Source organism: Dipodomys ordii, unplaced genomic scaffold (assembly GCF_000151885.1).
Source record: "Dipodomys ordii isolate 6190 unplaced genomic scaffold, Dord_2.0 Scaffold122, whole genome shotgun sequence".
Classification (NCBI taxonomy): Eukaryota; Metazoa; Chordata; class Mammalia; order Rodentia; family Heteromyidae; genus Dipodomys; species Dipodomys ordii.
In genome coordinates this window covers 6171927-6187885 of record NW_012267338.1, presented here as the reverse complement: position 1 = coordinate 6187885, position 15959 = coordinate 6171927, and the positions used below count along the sequence as shown (strand labels likewise).

Below are 15959 nucleotides of genomic sequence, written 5' to 3'. Positions count from 1 at the left end.
TTTAAACTTCTCATTAAACAATCACACAAAAATCTATTTCTTTACTTAATAACTACATTTCTGCATTGGTTCTAACACAACTAGATGGGAGGTTCAGTTTTGGGATTTCACATAAAGAGACATTTAAAAACTGAACTACTTCAAAGCCAGGCAAGTGCTTCAGGGTATGAGGATGTAGAAACAATGTCAGCACACTATGTGAAGCAATGGCTTCTTAGGGAATAACCACAGGGCTCTGGGGAAATAGAACTCACACTGCTGTGTAAAGGGCAATGTGCAAGCAGCAATCTAACATACATGCATGTGCTGTGCACAGCAGGAAAGCATGGAAATGCTGGTCATGTGCGCAGAAAACAAATTCTGCTACACCCTAAGGGCAGAGACCTTTAACATTAGCTTATCCTGGGACATTTCCTAGAAATTGAAACCTTGATTAAGATTTTTAAAAAAAGAAAAGGAAACCCAAAATGTTTTCCCAGTTAATTCTATCAATCACACTTAACAGATCTAGAAGAATCTCAATTGTACTTTGTCCTCTGCTATCATTGGGATCATTAGTCAATAGTCACTGATGACACTGACAATTCTCATGTAAAGTAATCCAGAGAAGCCGGGCACAGGTGGCTCACACCTGTAATCCTACCTACTCTGGAGGCTGAGATCTGAGAAAAAGGTTCAAAGCCAGCCCAGGCAGGAAAGTCTGTGAGACTCTTATCTCCAATTAACTACCAAAAAAATGGAACTGGTGCTGTGGTTCAAGTGGCAGAGCACTAGCCTTGAGCAGAACTGAGGGACAGTGCCCAGGCCCAGAGTTCAAGCCCCACAACTGACCAAAAAAAAAAAAGTAATCCAGAAAAATATGTTACAATGTAGGTTTTCTAGTTGAGGAGAGAGGCTCATGATTTAACTAGGTAGTATATATATATATATATATATATATATATATATATATATATACATACATACATACACAAACACACATATATATATATATATGACATATATATTAAGTATATGATATATATACCTAAACTCTACTACTATAAAATCTAATATGAACAAAAAATTGAACTAATCTCTCTGGTCAACTTCCTTAAAAGAACTAGTCTTTTTAAATTTAATGTGCCCACTTTGGCTTTAGCTTGAGGTATATAACCAAGTCCTATATAAACAGTATTCCATCATAACTCTGGTAAATTTCATATTCAGCATTATACTTTGAAGTATTAAAACATAGCAAGTAACATGCAACTAGAGAGTTCTCCAAATCTTTTATTCATGACAAAGGTGTTTATAGCATCATAACTTAAGCCTGGTATTATTAAAACTGCCATTTATTTCCAAAAAACAATACATGGCCATGTCAACTCAACTCTGAGAAACTAAGAAGAGACTGCATTTTGGATAAAAGACGACTGTCACATTACCTAGTGGATGGCAGTTCAGAGTCCAAGCAACTTAGCCTTAACCTTCTTGCTGAAATGATCTAAGTGCCATCAACTCTATCATAAAAAAAACCTTTAAAAGAACTTAAAAAAAACTCAAAACCTACATATGGTTTTCAAATAGTAGTATAAAAATTTGAATGCCAATGATATAGCAGAAATACCTAGAATATTTATTAAAAATATAAATACTCAATCCCTAAACATCTGAAACTCAAACTCAAGGGAAAAAATAGCAGAATACTTTCAAATCTGTGATTTGATTAATTCATCTGGAAACCAGTCCTAATTTTGTTTTACTAATCTCAGTTATTCCACATTGACAAGTCTTTGACTCTACAGCCACTACACTCTAACACACACACAAAACATGCACAAACTTAGCCATCACTCTTAGTGAAGGCTACCATATATTCCTAGAAAACAGAGTAGAAAGGCTAAAAGCATTAGTACTACTCACTTCAATTAGTTTCAAATCATGAGCCTAACCAATTACTACCTGTGTTATTTAGTGTATGTTACTTTTCTGCTCTCAGGGTTTTTTTTTAAATTATAAGTTGGAGATTCAAAGTCAAGAAATTTCCCAAAGGGGATGTTATAAGGATTAGATAATCAAACATGTATAAAGCATCTAGAACAGAACATAGACAATGACAAAGTCTCAATAAATTCTAGCATATTTTCATCATAATTACTTAAATAAAGGAGACCCCTGTGAGTTAGAAGAATCAAACATTGTGAAGAGCACCTGGCATAAGAAGGATTTTGGAGATGGTAAGAACAAAAGGCATATGCAAAAAGACTAGAGATAAGAACTTTGGTCATCAAAATTGCCATTTTGGATTATAAACTCCACTGTATCATTAAGATCCATTTATATACAACCTAGATGCCAAGCAGAGTAGCTAAGCAGATGACCAAAACTCATGTAGTTATTAAATAAAACAGCAGTGTACTAAATGGAGGATTCTAAAATTCTTGCCTGGGCAAAGTGCCAGCCTGATGATAAGGAATCAATCTAAGAGGAAATGAAAGAGAAAAGGAAAGCCTTTCATGAATTTTGGAAATGCTCTTTCTGTTGAAATATTAAAGCATCATTCTGAAAACTGAATACCAAATAACTAGAATGTTCTAAAATGAATAGAGCTACAAATAAATACAACAGAAATGCCTAAGACAAAAAGACTTTTTTAGTGTGGGATATCTGAAAGTTAGAGGCATAGAGAGACTTCAAGAGAATGGTCAAAATCATGGAAATCACATATGTAACACTGTATCTAAATATAGATTTCTTTCCCCAGAACATCTCTAAAAACACTTGTTATCCAAAGAATATTTTGCCTTCATAACTTTTCTCAAAAAAAGAAAAAAAACTTTCTCAGAATACATCCAAAATCTCCTTTAGCTCAATCTATCAATTGTATCACCTCTATAAATTAACATCGGTGAAACCATTTGAAAAGCTTTTAATCAAATCCTGCAAGTTTGAATTTGTTATGTCCCCACCCCCTTTCCTCCCAGCCCCCTTCCCCTCCTATAAAGGCCTATGTGTAAAAGCTTAGTCCCCAGCTTGACACTTCTGGAGGATGGTAATCTTTGGAAACAGAGTCTACTAGATGGTAGCTCATCACTGTGGCTATGTCCTTGAAGGAGATTAGGGGACCCCAGCCTTCCTAGCTCTCTCTCTTTTGTGTCCAGGTCATCCATGAGAAAAAGTTTTTGCTATTTCATGTGTTCTTGCCATGTGCTGCTGGTGGTCTCCAACCAGAAGCCAAAAAGCAAACCAGTCCACAAAATCATGGACTGAAATTTGGAAAACTGTGAGCTAAAATAAACTTTTTCTCTAGAAGCTGATTATTTCAGCTGTTTGTTACAGTAACAGAAAGTTCCCCAACGACACTCAATCACAACCTTAAATCCCTGGGCAGAAGCAATGGTAAATGGCATTCAACTGCTAACATCATTGAAATAATTCAACCTAAGACCATTCTAAATACAAACGGTGGCTAATACTCAGTCGATTTAAGGGCAGAAAATGTTTAACGATGTTAAACACTTCAAATGTTAATAATTCACAGAAATGGTGGCTTCTAACCTAGTACAAAACTCCTCATCATATTTAACAAGTTGTCTTCCTCTTTACCACACAAAATACAAGTATCCCTGGCATCGTTCCTCTTTTCTGTCACCTTGTTTATCAACACATATATTTCACTCTGCACATCCAACTAAAATGGAGAAATATATTGTGGCACACACTGGCAGGCCTTGACACTGCCTGGCTTACTAAGTTGTACGGCACTCTATAAACATATTCAACTTCACTTAAGTTCCTCTTGCTAATAAATGTAGACAATAAAAACACAGTAAGTTTCATAAAAGAGAATTTACTGTGCCCCACAACCAGACTGAACACTGCAGAACAGTCAGCTGCTAGTCATATCATATAAAGATCAAGGGAAGAGTGGGATTCAAGACCATACAATATGAGGCTACTGGAGAAACTCCAAAGGTAACAACCTTGAATTTATTAAGTGTGATTTGCTTAAATTTTCTAACAGTCTACAACACCACCATTTCAAAAATGTTTCCATCAAAGCTATGCATGGTAATGTATTTTTGTAATCCCAGCACTGGAGTGTCTGAAGTAGGAGAATAGCAAGATCAAGATCAGTACAAATCTCAAAAACCAAGAGCCAGTGGGTGCCTGTGGCTCATGCCTATAATCCTAGCTACTCAGAAGGCTGAGATCTGAGAATCAAGGTTCAAGGCCAACCCGGGCAGGAAAGTCCGTGAGACTCTTATCTCCAATGAACCATCAGAAAACCAGAAGTGGTACTGTGCTCAAGTGGTAAAGCTCTAGCCTTGAGATGAAGAACTCAGGGACAGCACCCAGGCCCAGAGTTCAAGCCCCATGACCAACAACAATAAAAAATAAAAAAATAACAAGGGCCGAAAGTATAGTTGAGTGGCAGAGTACTTCTCTAGCATGCAAAAGGCCCTGCGTTTGATCCCCAGCATCACAAATTAAATATATATATTTATATATATACTTAATATATATATTGTTTTACATATTATATATTATATTATATATTAATATGTATATTAAATATATATAATTTCTACTGAAAAAATTTTCTATGTAACTGAGAAAATTATGTTAGCATAGAAAAATTCCATTTAGAAATAGGATATAAATGTGTATTAACAAAAAAGCTCTAGATAGAGGCCAAAACAATAGCATCCTTCAGAAATTGTATCATCTCAAGAAGAGAAGTACACTTTTACTTCATTTGCTTCCTTGTAAAATAAACAATGGAACACTTTCAAAACTTAGAGAATCCTTAGTAGAGTACTTGTAATTAAACCCTGTAATGGGGAGTTAGGTGGAAATAGGCCCATCTGATTGGGAAAGAACAAAGTCTGTTCAAACTCCTACTAGCACAGGTGTGAGAAAACAGGCACTTTCACCGTACGCAACAGAATCTCTAGAGAAATCTGGCAATGACGATCACAATTACATATGTGGACAACCCCTGGACTCAGCAATACATTATGCTGATGTGAATTTACGTGTATATGTATGTGCATGTGCACATGCATACAAAGATGACACTTCAATGTCACTAAAAACTTCAATGTCACTAAATTTACTGTTAAAAAGAAAAAAATTTTTTGCTAAGAATAATAGTATTTGTGCTGAGAAAAAGATAAGGCACACACTTTTTTTTTTTTTTTAAGTCAGTCATCGGGCTTGAACTCAAGGGCTAGGCACTGTCCCTGAGCTTTTTTTGCTCAAGGCTCGTGCTCTACCACTTTGAGCTGTAGCATCACTTTGTTTTTCTGGTGATTAATTGGAGATAAGAGTCTCCCAGATTTTCCTGCCCAGACTGGCTTTGAACCGTCATCCTCAGATCTCGGTCTCCTGAGTAGCTAGGATTTCAGGTGTGAGCCACCAGCACCCAGCTTATACATTTTATTTTTTAATACCTTATTATTCTCCTTATATCCAACTTTTTATTTTCCATTTTCTCTTGTTACCTTCCCTAGTTCATAACACACTCCTCCATTTGGGCTGATCAGGGTGCAAAATGCCAATAAAGTTGATGAGCTTTGTTACATAATGCTAGTGACAAAGCATCAGCTAGAAAAGAAACCTGAATAGTTATGCAAATATTTCTTCAATGAGAAAATGAAAAAAGACAAGGTGTAAGAAATTCAGTTTAAGTAATATGACAAAAAAAAAAATTCCAAACCTAACCTCAAATACTCGTTCAGGATTGACTGACCTTTTCTGATTTTCACTGTCACGTTCAAACCCAAACCTACCTTCTCAACAGGGCTATGCGGTGACTATGCCTGGCAATGCCTAAGACTGAGCGGGTATCACCCACACTGCTCTTCAGTACCTTAATTCCCGTTATGTCATTTAATTACAAAGGAAGGCAGACGGTAATATTTCACATGCTACTGTCAAGTTTTATTTTATCAAGTTCATAGTACATACTCAGTATTTTTGCCTCTCAGAAACTGAAATACAGACTTAAAGTCTCACCTGCCAAAGCTGAAACATAATAATCACTTTTAAGACACCCAAGGAACAAACCCTTTTCTGTCTAGATGTCTGCTTCTAGATTGGTGAAATCATATTAGCTTTTTCCTCCATGCAGTTATAATTGGGGAAAAGGATGTGACTGGTCCTGAGGCTATGGGACTGTGGGTGAACAAGATGTAAAATGTCATGGAAAATGACAACCCATGTGTATTCACATGTACTCTGACTGAGAACCATCATAAAAGCAAGCTTTCTTTCCTTAAGTTCTCCAAAGCACCAAAAATAAATCTATCAATAGTCCCAGTCTACAGAAAGGTCATCTTCATTAACAATGAGGCAACTTTGACAGGAATCACAAAATAAAATCAAAGTCTTTTCTTCTTTTTTTGGGGGGGAGGGAAATAGGGGACAAGAGAAAACAGTCCTAGACTATATAGGTGCAACCATACTGAACTCACAAGCAGGTGAGTAGTTACATGAATATCTTCTTTACTTAGGTCTACCATGTTATTCTTAATTTACCCAAACCCTATAGTACTGTTCCTTGATCAGATACAAAAGTCTTGTCTACCAGTAAAAATTCCTCTTTTAAAAACAGGAATTTAGTCAGGCGCCAGTGGCTCACGCCTATAATCCTAGCTCTCAGATCCTAGATCTCAGAATCGTGGTTCAAAGCCAGCCCAGGCAGGAAAATCTGTGGGACTCTTTTTTTTTTCTTTTTGTTGGTCATGGGGCTTGAACTCTGAGCCTGGGTGCTGTCTCTGAGCTCTCCAGCTCAAGGCTAGCGCTCTATCTAGAGCCACAGAGCCACTTCCGGCTTTTTCTGCTTATGTGGTGTTGAGGAATCGAACCCAGGGCCTCATGCATGCAAGGTAAGCACTCTACCACGGAGCCACCTTCCCAGCCCTTTGTGAGACTCTTATCTCCAATTTACCACCAGAAAATCTGAAGTGGTACTGTGGCTTAAGTGATATAGCACTACCCTTTGAGCTGAAGAGCTCAGAGACAGGGCCCAGGCTCAGAGTTCAAGCCTCATAACTGATACCAAAAAAAAAAAAAAAAAAGGAATTTATTAAAAACAAGTATAGCTTTTCTCCTAATACTACTGACTACCTTTGTTTCTTTACAAATATCAGGCAAGAAAAATACCATTAGAATGTTTTTGAGATTCTTTATCCTTATGATCACAAAGGCAGAAAATGACCACATGAGGAAAAAGCAAGCCTCAGAGCCCCACAAAAAAAGGAATTGCTGTTTTAAAGGCAGAGTGAAGACACAGGTGAAATATACATTATGTGGTTGCATAAACTAAATTAACTTTCTAACTTGGCATACTGACAGAGAAAGCTGGGGAGGAAAAGTAAAAGAAAATACTCAACAGTTCAAAACCAACAATGGGCCCATTTATTCAAGGTAGGACAGTTCTCCCATTACAGCTTCACAGAACCGTCTTTCTGTCTGTCCTTCAGCTGCCATGTCTGGATAATCATTCAGCTATATTCACAGCTACTCTAGGACTCAAGCATGAGAGAAAACTCTTCTGAAGGTAAGAAAAGTCTTTACCTTCATTCAGCCTGTACCAAAAGCTAGCAGTGAGAAAAGGTGTTTTGGAGGTGGTCAATTCCATCATTCAATTTCATCAAATTTCTTCTGAAGGAAACAAATTCCAATAAATAAAAAAGATTTATGCCCACTAAATCTGAGAAACATTATTTGTGTGTTTGTCATTTCATCAAATGCTGCCATGTGGCAGGTCTTACAACACAATCTGTACTATGATATTATGATCATTTCTTTACTACCCAACCTTTGTATTCCTCAGTATTTTATATCTTCTTCAGTGACTTCTAGGAAGTATTCCTATAACCACTGAATAAATGAATTCACAGCCAAGTGTTTTACAATTCTGTCATTCTCTTATACTTCCAAACAAGATTCCACAAGAAAAGGTAAATAAATTTCTACTTCTTTTCAAATCCAAGTAAAATTTTGTCTGAACTTGTTAATAATCTATCCTCTTCTGAGACTCAAAGTCATTATATGAATATTTTAAAAACCTCATCTCATTCTTACCTGCTTTAAAAAACTAAAATGTGTTTACAAAGAACTTGGAGATCATTTTCAAGAAATACAAATACTGACAGTAAAAAAATAAAGCTAACATTATAGATCAGAAACTAACACACAGCCAAGAGAATTACAACTTGAGGGTGTTGAATTTTCAAGATGTTACTCACAACTATATAATCCTTCTTGTAATTCCATCATGAGGAACATCAACTTGCCAAAATATGGCCTTGAATTGTGCAACAAGTCTCCTATTTCCTCTTGTAAAATATACTGGCGAAGACCAAGGAACCCACACTGCTACAATGAAAGCCATCCCCACATTCCAGGGCTCCAGGGCAATTCCCATAAACACAGGGTCATAACAGGGGCCTGCAAACCCCTGTAACCAGCACTCCTTTTTAAGGCTAGAAACGGAAGACAATGACATGTGATCAAGCAGTTTTAGCACTCTAAAGACCTTTTATAAGAACAGCAGGAATTATCAATGCTGTCTCAGAAATCCAGAGGCAAAAGTGTAATATAAATTTCATACAATACAAATGATAAACAAATGTGAATGAAATGTTAAAGTTTTATACTTTGGATTATTGAAGAAACAAGTCATAGTCAGCAGCTTATATGCCAGCACAACAAAATCTCAAGAAAACTGCATGTTCAAGTGGCTTATTTATCTCAAATACAACTTGATATGCCAGACTTCCAAAATTATAAAGGAATAACAAATGGCCCTTTGCAGCTCAACAAAGCAGTATCTGACATAGATGGGGGGGGGGGGGATACTTTTGAACTCTAAAAATAAAGATGCAGATTCCTAGCTAAGCATAAGCTTCTGTTTATTTTTCTTTCTCAATTTTAATTATAAGTAAAAACAAGTCCACCTGCGTTATCCACTACAACTATAAGAGACTTAATGCTGTAAGTCTCCAGATAATTTTCCTTTTTATTTTATATTACTCTAAAGGTAAAAATTGGGAGATGACATGTGCCATGCCTTGCTGACAATTTCACATGCATCATTAAAGAGAATTATTAAATTACCTGTTTTAAGGCATGCTTTCAGGTTTTAATTGCTTCTTAATACTATTAATTAAAAAAAATCTGATGACCACTGAAAAAAATATCGCAGTAATTTTACATTACTAAAACAGAATAAGTACAACCAAAGAACTAATTAAAATGAGAGTGAGTTAAACATTTATAACATTAATAATCTTACCACAATATAAATTAGTGATTAGGTACAACTTTTCATGAGGCAATGTGACTAGGCATGTTTAAACTGAACCACACAAGGGGTTAAAAATAACTATAATGAAAGGGCAAGAGCTAGCAATCCAGTTGAGCCAACATTCCCTCCACTCCTCCCCCTCCCCTGCCCATCCTCTCTGGCCCAGAGTGAATTGCATGCTCTACTGCACAAGGCCCAAAAAGGTCACAGTGGATGGCAGAGACTTTTGTAAGAGAACAGAAATAACTCAGCAGCTTGTTACCGTAGTCTCTTTTAATCAGTGTGTTCAAAACCCTTTAATTAGCGCTCTGTCTACACAAGGAAAGCATTTCTGGGTGCCAGGGGAAGGCACAGATGTATGTACACAGTGTTCCCTTGTATCTGCATCACAACATGGAGCTTGCACCTCAAATTGTCTGCCAGGAAACTGAAGCACATAAAACTTTAAAGGAATGGTGCCATGCAATTTACATACACACCAGTTACATCTCCATTACTGAACCACAAAGTAATGACAAAGTTTCTTTCATTTAGGGTTGATCTGTTCTCTTTTTTTCTCAGCAAAAATTGAAGTATTTTAAATTAAGCAACAACTTTCCTTAGCCAATTAATGTAGAAAACTAACAATATAAAATGTGAACAAAACAAACAGTATTCTGACCTCGTAACAGACTTCCCATAGAAAAACACTGCCTCACTCAAACAGGACTAAATCGTAGCATACATTTCATATAGACACTGTACATTCAAAATTTCACGCAAGCACTAAAAGGTCTTAAAACTAGCAGGCTGGATTATTTACATTTCCTTATCTGATTAACCGGAACCAAGGTAGAAATTGGTGAGAAATTAAAAGTAACTATTTTGCAAATCCATTGGCAAAAACAATGGAAACTGTATTAGTAAATGGAGATTTAACAGGGATATACAGATATAAAGATAAGTTAAAAACATCTTTAATTTTTCAAAATCAAGATATATATTTTTATATATACCATAAAATGCATAATATGTGTGTATGTTTATTCATGTATGTTTAACTAAACAAAGGAGCTTTTTTTTTTTTTTCTTTTTGGTGCTGGTCCTGGGGCTTGAACTCAGGACTTGGATGCTGTCCTTAGTTTTTTCACTCAAGGCTAATGATCTACTACTTGAGCTCCACTTCCAGCTTTTTGGTGATAAGCTAATTGGAGATAAGAGTTTTAGGGACTTTCCTGCCCAGGCTGATTTTGAAGTGAAATCCAGATCTCCACCTCCTGAGTCACTAGGATTACAGAATGTGAGCTACAGGCCCAGCTAAACTAGCAGGTATATAGATGAACAGCCTAACTACACTTAAGTCAATGTGGATCACTAGGGGGTCAGCACCGTGTAACTGGTAAAATCCAGTTCTTCCACACCAGGCCTGCTGTTGTACACATGATGTACAATGTGAATACCACTATTTCACAGATTGACATGCGAATTAAGAAACATTTACATCACTTGGCAAAAATCCAGGTTTCTTGGTAAAGCAGGGACTGAAGTGGAAAGAACGTGAAGTTGGTATTTTCATGCACTTTTGACAAAAGTGTAAGTTGACAAGTTATCAAAATGACCTATATATTCATAAATATATGTGAACTCGTATTAACATAGTATTTATTATAGCACTGCCTACACTAGTGATATAGGAAACAAAAACAAATGCCCTCCAGTGGGAGACTGGTTAAATAAACTTTACTTCCAAAACAAGAGCCTCCTTATATCCTACTAGAAAAAGTTCTCCATGGTAAATTGTTGAGAAAAAAGAAAGTATGAAATTGTATACAATAAGCTACTATTGAGAAAAAGGGTATAAATACATATCTATGAGAGGGACTTTAAATTTTACCATTAAATTCACCAATGAAATTTACCACTAAGAAATAGTAACTGTTTAGCCAGGCACCAATGGCTCACACCTGTAATCCTAGCTATGCTGAAGTCTAACACCTGAGTATCGAGTTTGAAGCCAGTCCAGGCAAAAAATTCCATGAGACTCTTTTCTCATTAAGTAGCAAAAAGCTGGAAGTGGTTCAAGTGGTAAAGCACCAGCCTTGGCCAAAAAAGCCAAATGAGAGCCTGAGGCCCCTAGTACAAGCCCCAGTACTGGCTTGCACTTGTGCATACATAAACATACACACACACGCACATGCGCACACACACACACACACACACACAGAGAAATGGTATGTTTAACCTGATTTAAGCATTATACATGGTATACATATATCAAAATATTACATGATAACCATTACTATATATAGTTCAGAAATTTTAATACAAGAAATTCACCTTTGCCTGACATGAAGAAAAAGCTACTGTAGAAAGCTAGCAATTAATGAGAAGTAACAATTACCCTATGGTAATAAATGAGAGAGTGCCTGATATGTCGTCAAGCCCAAACAAATGGAAGCTATCATCATTCACATCAGTATGAGCGCTACTATGAATAAATATTCATACACAGAATACATTTACCTAAATTAATAATGAAGTAAACAGCCAAATCTAATTATTATAGGTAATGTTGAAATCTAAGCCCTTCGTTTTCTTTTCAAAAGTAAATAGCTTTTGGCCATTTTACTATTGACAACCAACCTCTACTGAATAGTGAACTGAGAAAATAATACCAAAAATAGTATTTTTATTCAATTTTGAGAAACAATCTTAATAAGATAGCTTTGGGAGCTGAAAAGCACCGTTCAAATGCCATAATGCAATAGAATATATATGAAAGAAGTTAGGCCAAGGGAAAACACCCAAGTTAGAGGCAGTTCAAATTTAGAGTCAGCTTCCCAGTTAACTGCTTTTCTGTTTAATTTTTGCTAATATGGGAAGGGATGAAAATAAACAGGAGTGAAACCAATTATCCTGGCTATGTTTCCCACCCCCCCCATTCTTTATTGGATAACTAAATTTGCTTTGAACAAACCCCACAATTGTAGCAAGCATAGTACAGGTCAATAGAGAATTCAGGGATTCAGCCCTGAATTTTCTGGAACCAAGTATCGTATGAACATCTGCAATAAAAACTGGAAGGTTGCCTTACACTAGAGATTGTCAGAGGCATGTTGAAATCTTTGCCACCTTGAAGCCGGAAGCCCCACGGAGCTGGGCCAACCAAGGACACGCTGTAGTTGCTCATGGTTCCAATGGATCCAAGTCCAACGACAGAAGATCAAACAAACTGGGAAAGAAAATTAGATGGTTAACAAAAATGTTTATTTTAAACACTATTAAACACCTAAATGTAGTTAATATTAAGTCAACAAAATTATGTTCAGAATTCAGTGATGGGATCAAGAGAAGTAAGAGATAAGTCTACTAAATTCTTCACTGATTTCACCCTAAGGAACCTGGGTGCTGAGTGATTCAGTTCTGTAATCCCACCTACTTGGTAAACTGAAAATAAGAAGACTGAAGTTCATAAGATTCCTTCTCAACAGGTGGCAAACCTGAACACAAAAGTCAAACAAAATTCCATCTAAGCAAAAAGAAGTTGGGAGTGGTAGCACATGACTATCATCCCAACCAACTACAGCATGAAGCAAAAATCAGGAGGATGGAGGTCTATGCAAACACCCTGACCGGAATCAAGGCCCTATCTCAAATAACCAAGGTAAAAAAAATGGCTGAAGGTGTAGTTCAGTAGCAGAGCACCTACCTAGCGAGCAGGAAGCTCTTAGTTCAAAACCTAGTACTAGAATATATAAGCTAATTTTTACATTCATGCCCATTTCTGTAGTCTAAAAGTTCCACATCACAATTTATTTCTAGATACCTGACAAGTTTTACAACTTGCTACAATACAATTTTGTGGCTTTTTTCATATAAGTTTTAATTTAATTCACACTTTACTGGAGATCAAATCTAGGGTCTTTTGCATTCCAGGCAAGTACTCTACCACTGAAAGACACCCCCCCCCACCCCAGATCAAGATTTCATTCCAGCTGTAATTCAAAACGATTTTCCCTTTTCCTTAACCTCATGTATTTTTTCCCCTGCTGTTGGCAGGAGTACTTCAATTCCATTTACTGAAATTCTAGGTTATTCTAATATATGAAAGGGACTGAAATTCAGCAGACTCACAGCCATGTTGTCTTTTAGTACACCTGGTTGTTCTTGCCAATTATAAACCCTATATATTTTCTCATATAGACAGACGTATGGTATTTTCCACACATAAAGGAATATTTACTTTTCTCTTCAGACAAGTAAAGATAGGCAATACTTTAGAACAGGTGCATTTTAGTCATAATTGGCTTTTTTGTTTTGTTTTGTAGATACAAATCACCAAGCACAGGATTGAGTAATCGACATTTACAGGGAGATAAGGAAGTGATGCCTAAAAATGGCAAAAGTACAAGGTTAGCCTTAATTCATGAAATTGAATGGCAGCTTCCAAAGCAGTGTGCAGCGTGGCTTTCTTCCTCCTGCTTGGCTGTGTGTGCACAATAACTATATGGTAGTACTGTTAAATAATTTTTAAAAGAAAAACAAAGCTTAATTTGGAATTTTTCATTCGTTGTTATAGTGGCAAAAGACATTGGAAGAAAAAAAAAAACTTCTTTTTCCAAATACTGAGAAGCCTAATAGTTTCTTCTTTATGGAAAACAGAAGAGGAAAAAGGTGGGGTTTTTTTCTCCTTTATTATAAAGAAGCATAATTTTATAATTTTTAAAAGTCAATTTGAAAAGCAAAGCTGCTAAGACACACTTCCTTAGAAAATGTAAACTATTAAACCAAATTACCACCTCATATGAGCTGTATTTTTTGCATTTTTTAACACATTCAAACTTTCTGTCCCAGTATACCAAATTAATGCCAGCAGATGTAGGTAGCTGAGCCTGTGGACAGCCTTAAACATTGCCTCTCAAAAGAGAAAAATGAGGCACGACTTTAAGACTATTCCTTAGAGAAAATTAATTCAGGGATAATGTGAGCTGCATCTATCCAGAAAAGTAATCATCTTTCCCAAAGATATGGAAGAACACTTAATTACTAGGCAGTAACACATTACTGGACACAGACCACTAGAAAAAGACCCAAAGAACAGGCCAGAAGTAAAATTGTTACAGGACAAGACAAACAGTGAGTGGTTACTAAGAAGCTACATTTTACAACTGCACCCCACAATAAAAGTACTAATTGGAAAGTACTGCTGTGGCTCAGGTGGTAGAGCACTTGCCTTGAGCTGACGAGCTGAGGGACAGCGCCCAGGCCCAGAGATCAGGCCCCACAACCAACCAAAAATAAAAAATAAAAAGTACTAACTCAGCTAGCTCCCTTTGGTCCCAACCTTCCTACAAGGAAATGCATTTCATGTATGTATCCACCTATGTATATGCAACTCTCTTTACAGATAGTCTCTAACATCTCCATTTGTCACTAAAATTCCTAATACTGGGGGGGGGGGGGGGAGAGAGACAGAGCCTCATCCACACAACCAAACAGGTCATTTATTTTCTATTCTGCTGGCTTCCCTTGGAATTCATTTGTCTTAAAATATTCTGATCCCAAAGCAATGGCAATATTATTATTGGCCTTTTGCAGGTCTCCTCCATCTGGGCATTAGTGCCTTCCTAAAATACCAAGCGGGCAGGAAATCGCAGCTTATTCTGTTCTCAAATATGTAGATGTTGGAATTTCTGTATAGGACTGGATTTTCTTTTCGGAAAGTCTTATAAATAACTGCTTTGGTCTCATCCGGCTGGAGAGGGGAGCTTGGTTATTTTTCCCACACTTGTGCATCAGCTTCATTGAAATGGAAGTGGAGGAGGGGAAATGACATTTTTAAAAAAGGGAGGTACCTGAAGGCTGAGGTTCAAGAGGTACAGTGCTGGCTAGAATTAAGCAAAAGAGCTCAGGGACAGAGCCCAAGCCCTGAGTTCAAGTCCCAGATTAAGCCATCCTTTCCCCCCCCCAAAAAAAAAGAGGGGGAGAGGGGGCTTCTTGAGATTCTCTCTTTCCCCCTTAGAGATGTAACTGGGGTGGAGCTGAGGAACTACAGCCACAGCCCAGGATGAAGGCAGCTGAAGAGCCAGTTTCCCAGCTGAGGTTCACGCCTAGCACTTGTTGGCCAAATAAGGCTGTGGGAGCCGGCTGTTTCCGTGGCAGGCGGGTTCAGGCGTCCTCCGGTCAGGAAGGCGGACTTGGGGATCGGATCTGGTGATCACACACCCTAGACCTGCCCTGCCCGGCACAACCACACCGATTGTCTAGCCCAGTTACTCCGGCCCTGCCCAGCCGCCCTTCCTCCCCCCACCCACAACCCCACTCCCCAACTCCCCAGTCTGACAAAAGCCCCAAGCAGCAATCAAGGTGGTGTCCGTGCCGGAGCGAGGTGTAGTGGGGCTCGGGGTTGGGTGGGTGGGTGGTGGTGGTGGTTGTGGTTTAAGCTTTACTTCTTGTGCACGCGGGGGGAGTTTGCTTCACACAGGTTGCACAATTGCTAGGATCTGGGGAGGGCGGGAGGTGGGGGGGTCATAAACGCTTCTCGGTAGCCGGGAAGCAAACACAACCAACGCACGCGATCGCGCGCCCTTCCCGGCGGGTGCCCGGGATCGCGGGAGCCGGTGGGGTCGGGTGGGGACCGGAGGGGACGAGAAGGGCCCCCCCCGCCCCCTCGGCACCC

General features: G+C 37.9%; 1 protein-coding gene across 5 annotated transcripts in view; it reads right to left on the bottom strand.

Annotated features, from left to right (window-relative positions):
* The window catches only part of Pdlim5 (PDZ and LIM domain 5), a 158642-nt gene that overhangs the window by 142191 nt on the left and 492 nt on the right, over positions 1 to 15959 (bottom strand). For all 5 annotated transcript variants that reach the window (XM_013029775.1, XM_013029776.1, XM_013029778.1 and 2 more), the window contains exon 2: positions 12375 to 12512. In XM_013029775.1, the coding sequence (XP_012885229.1) occupies positions 12375 to 12470 (96 nt within the window). In that variant the 5' untranslated portion in view covers positions 12471 to 12512. The remainder of the gene's footprint in view (positions 1 to 12374; positions 12513 to 15959) is intronic.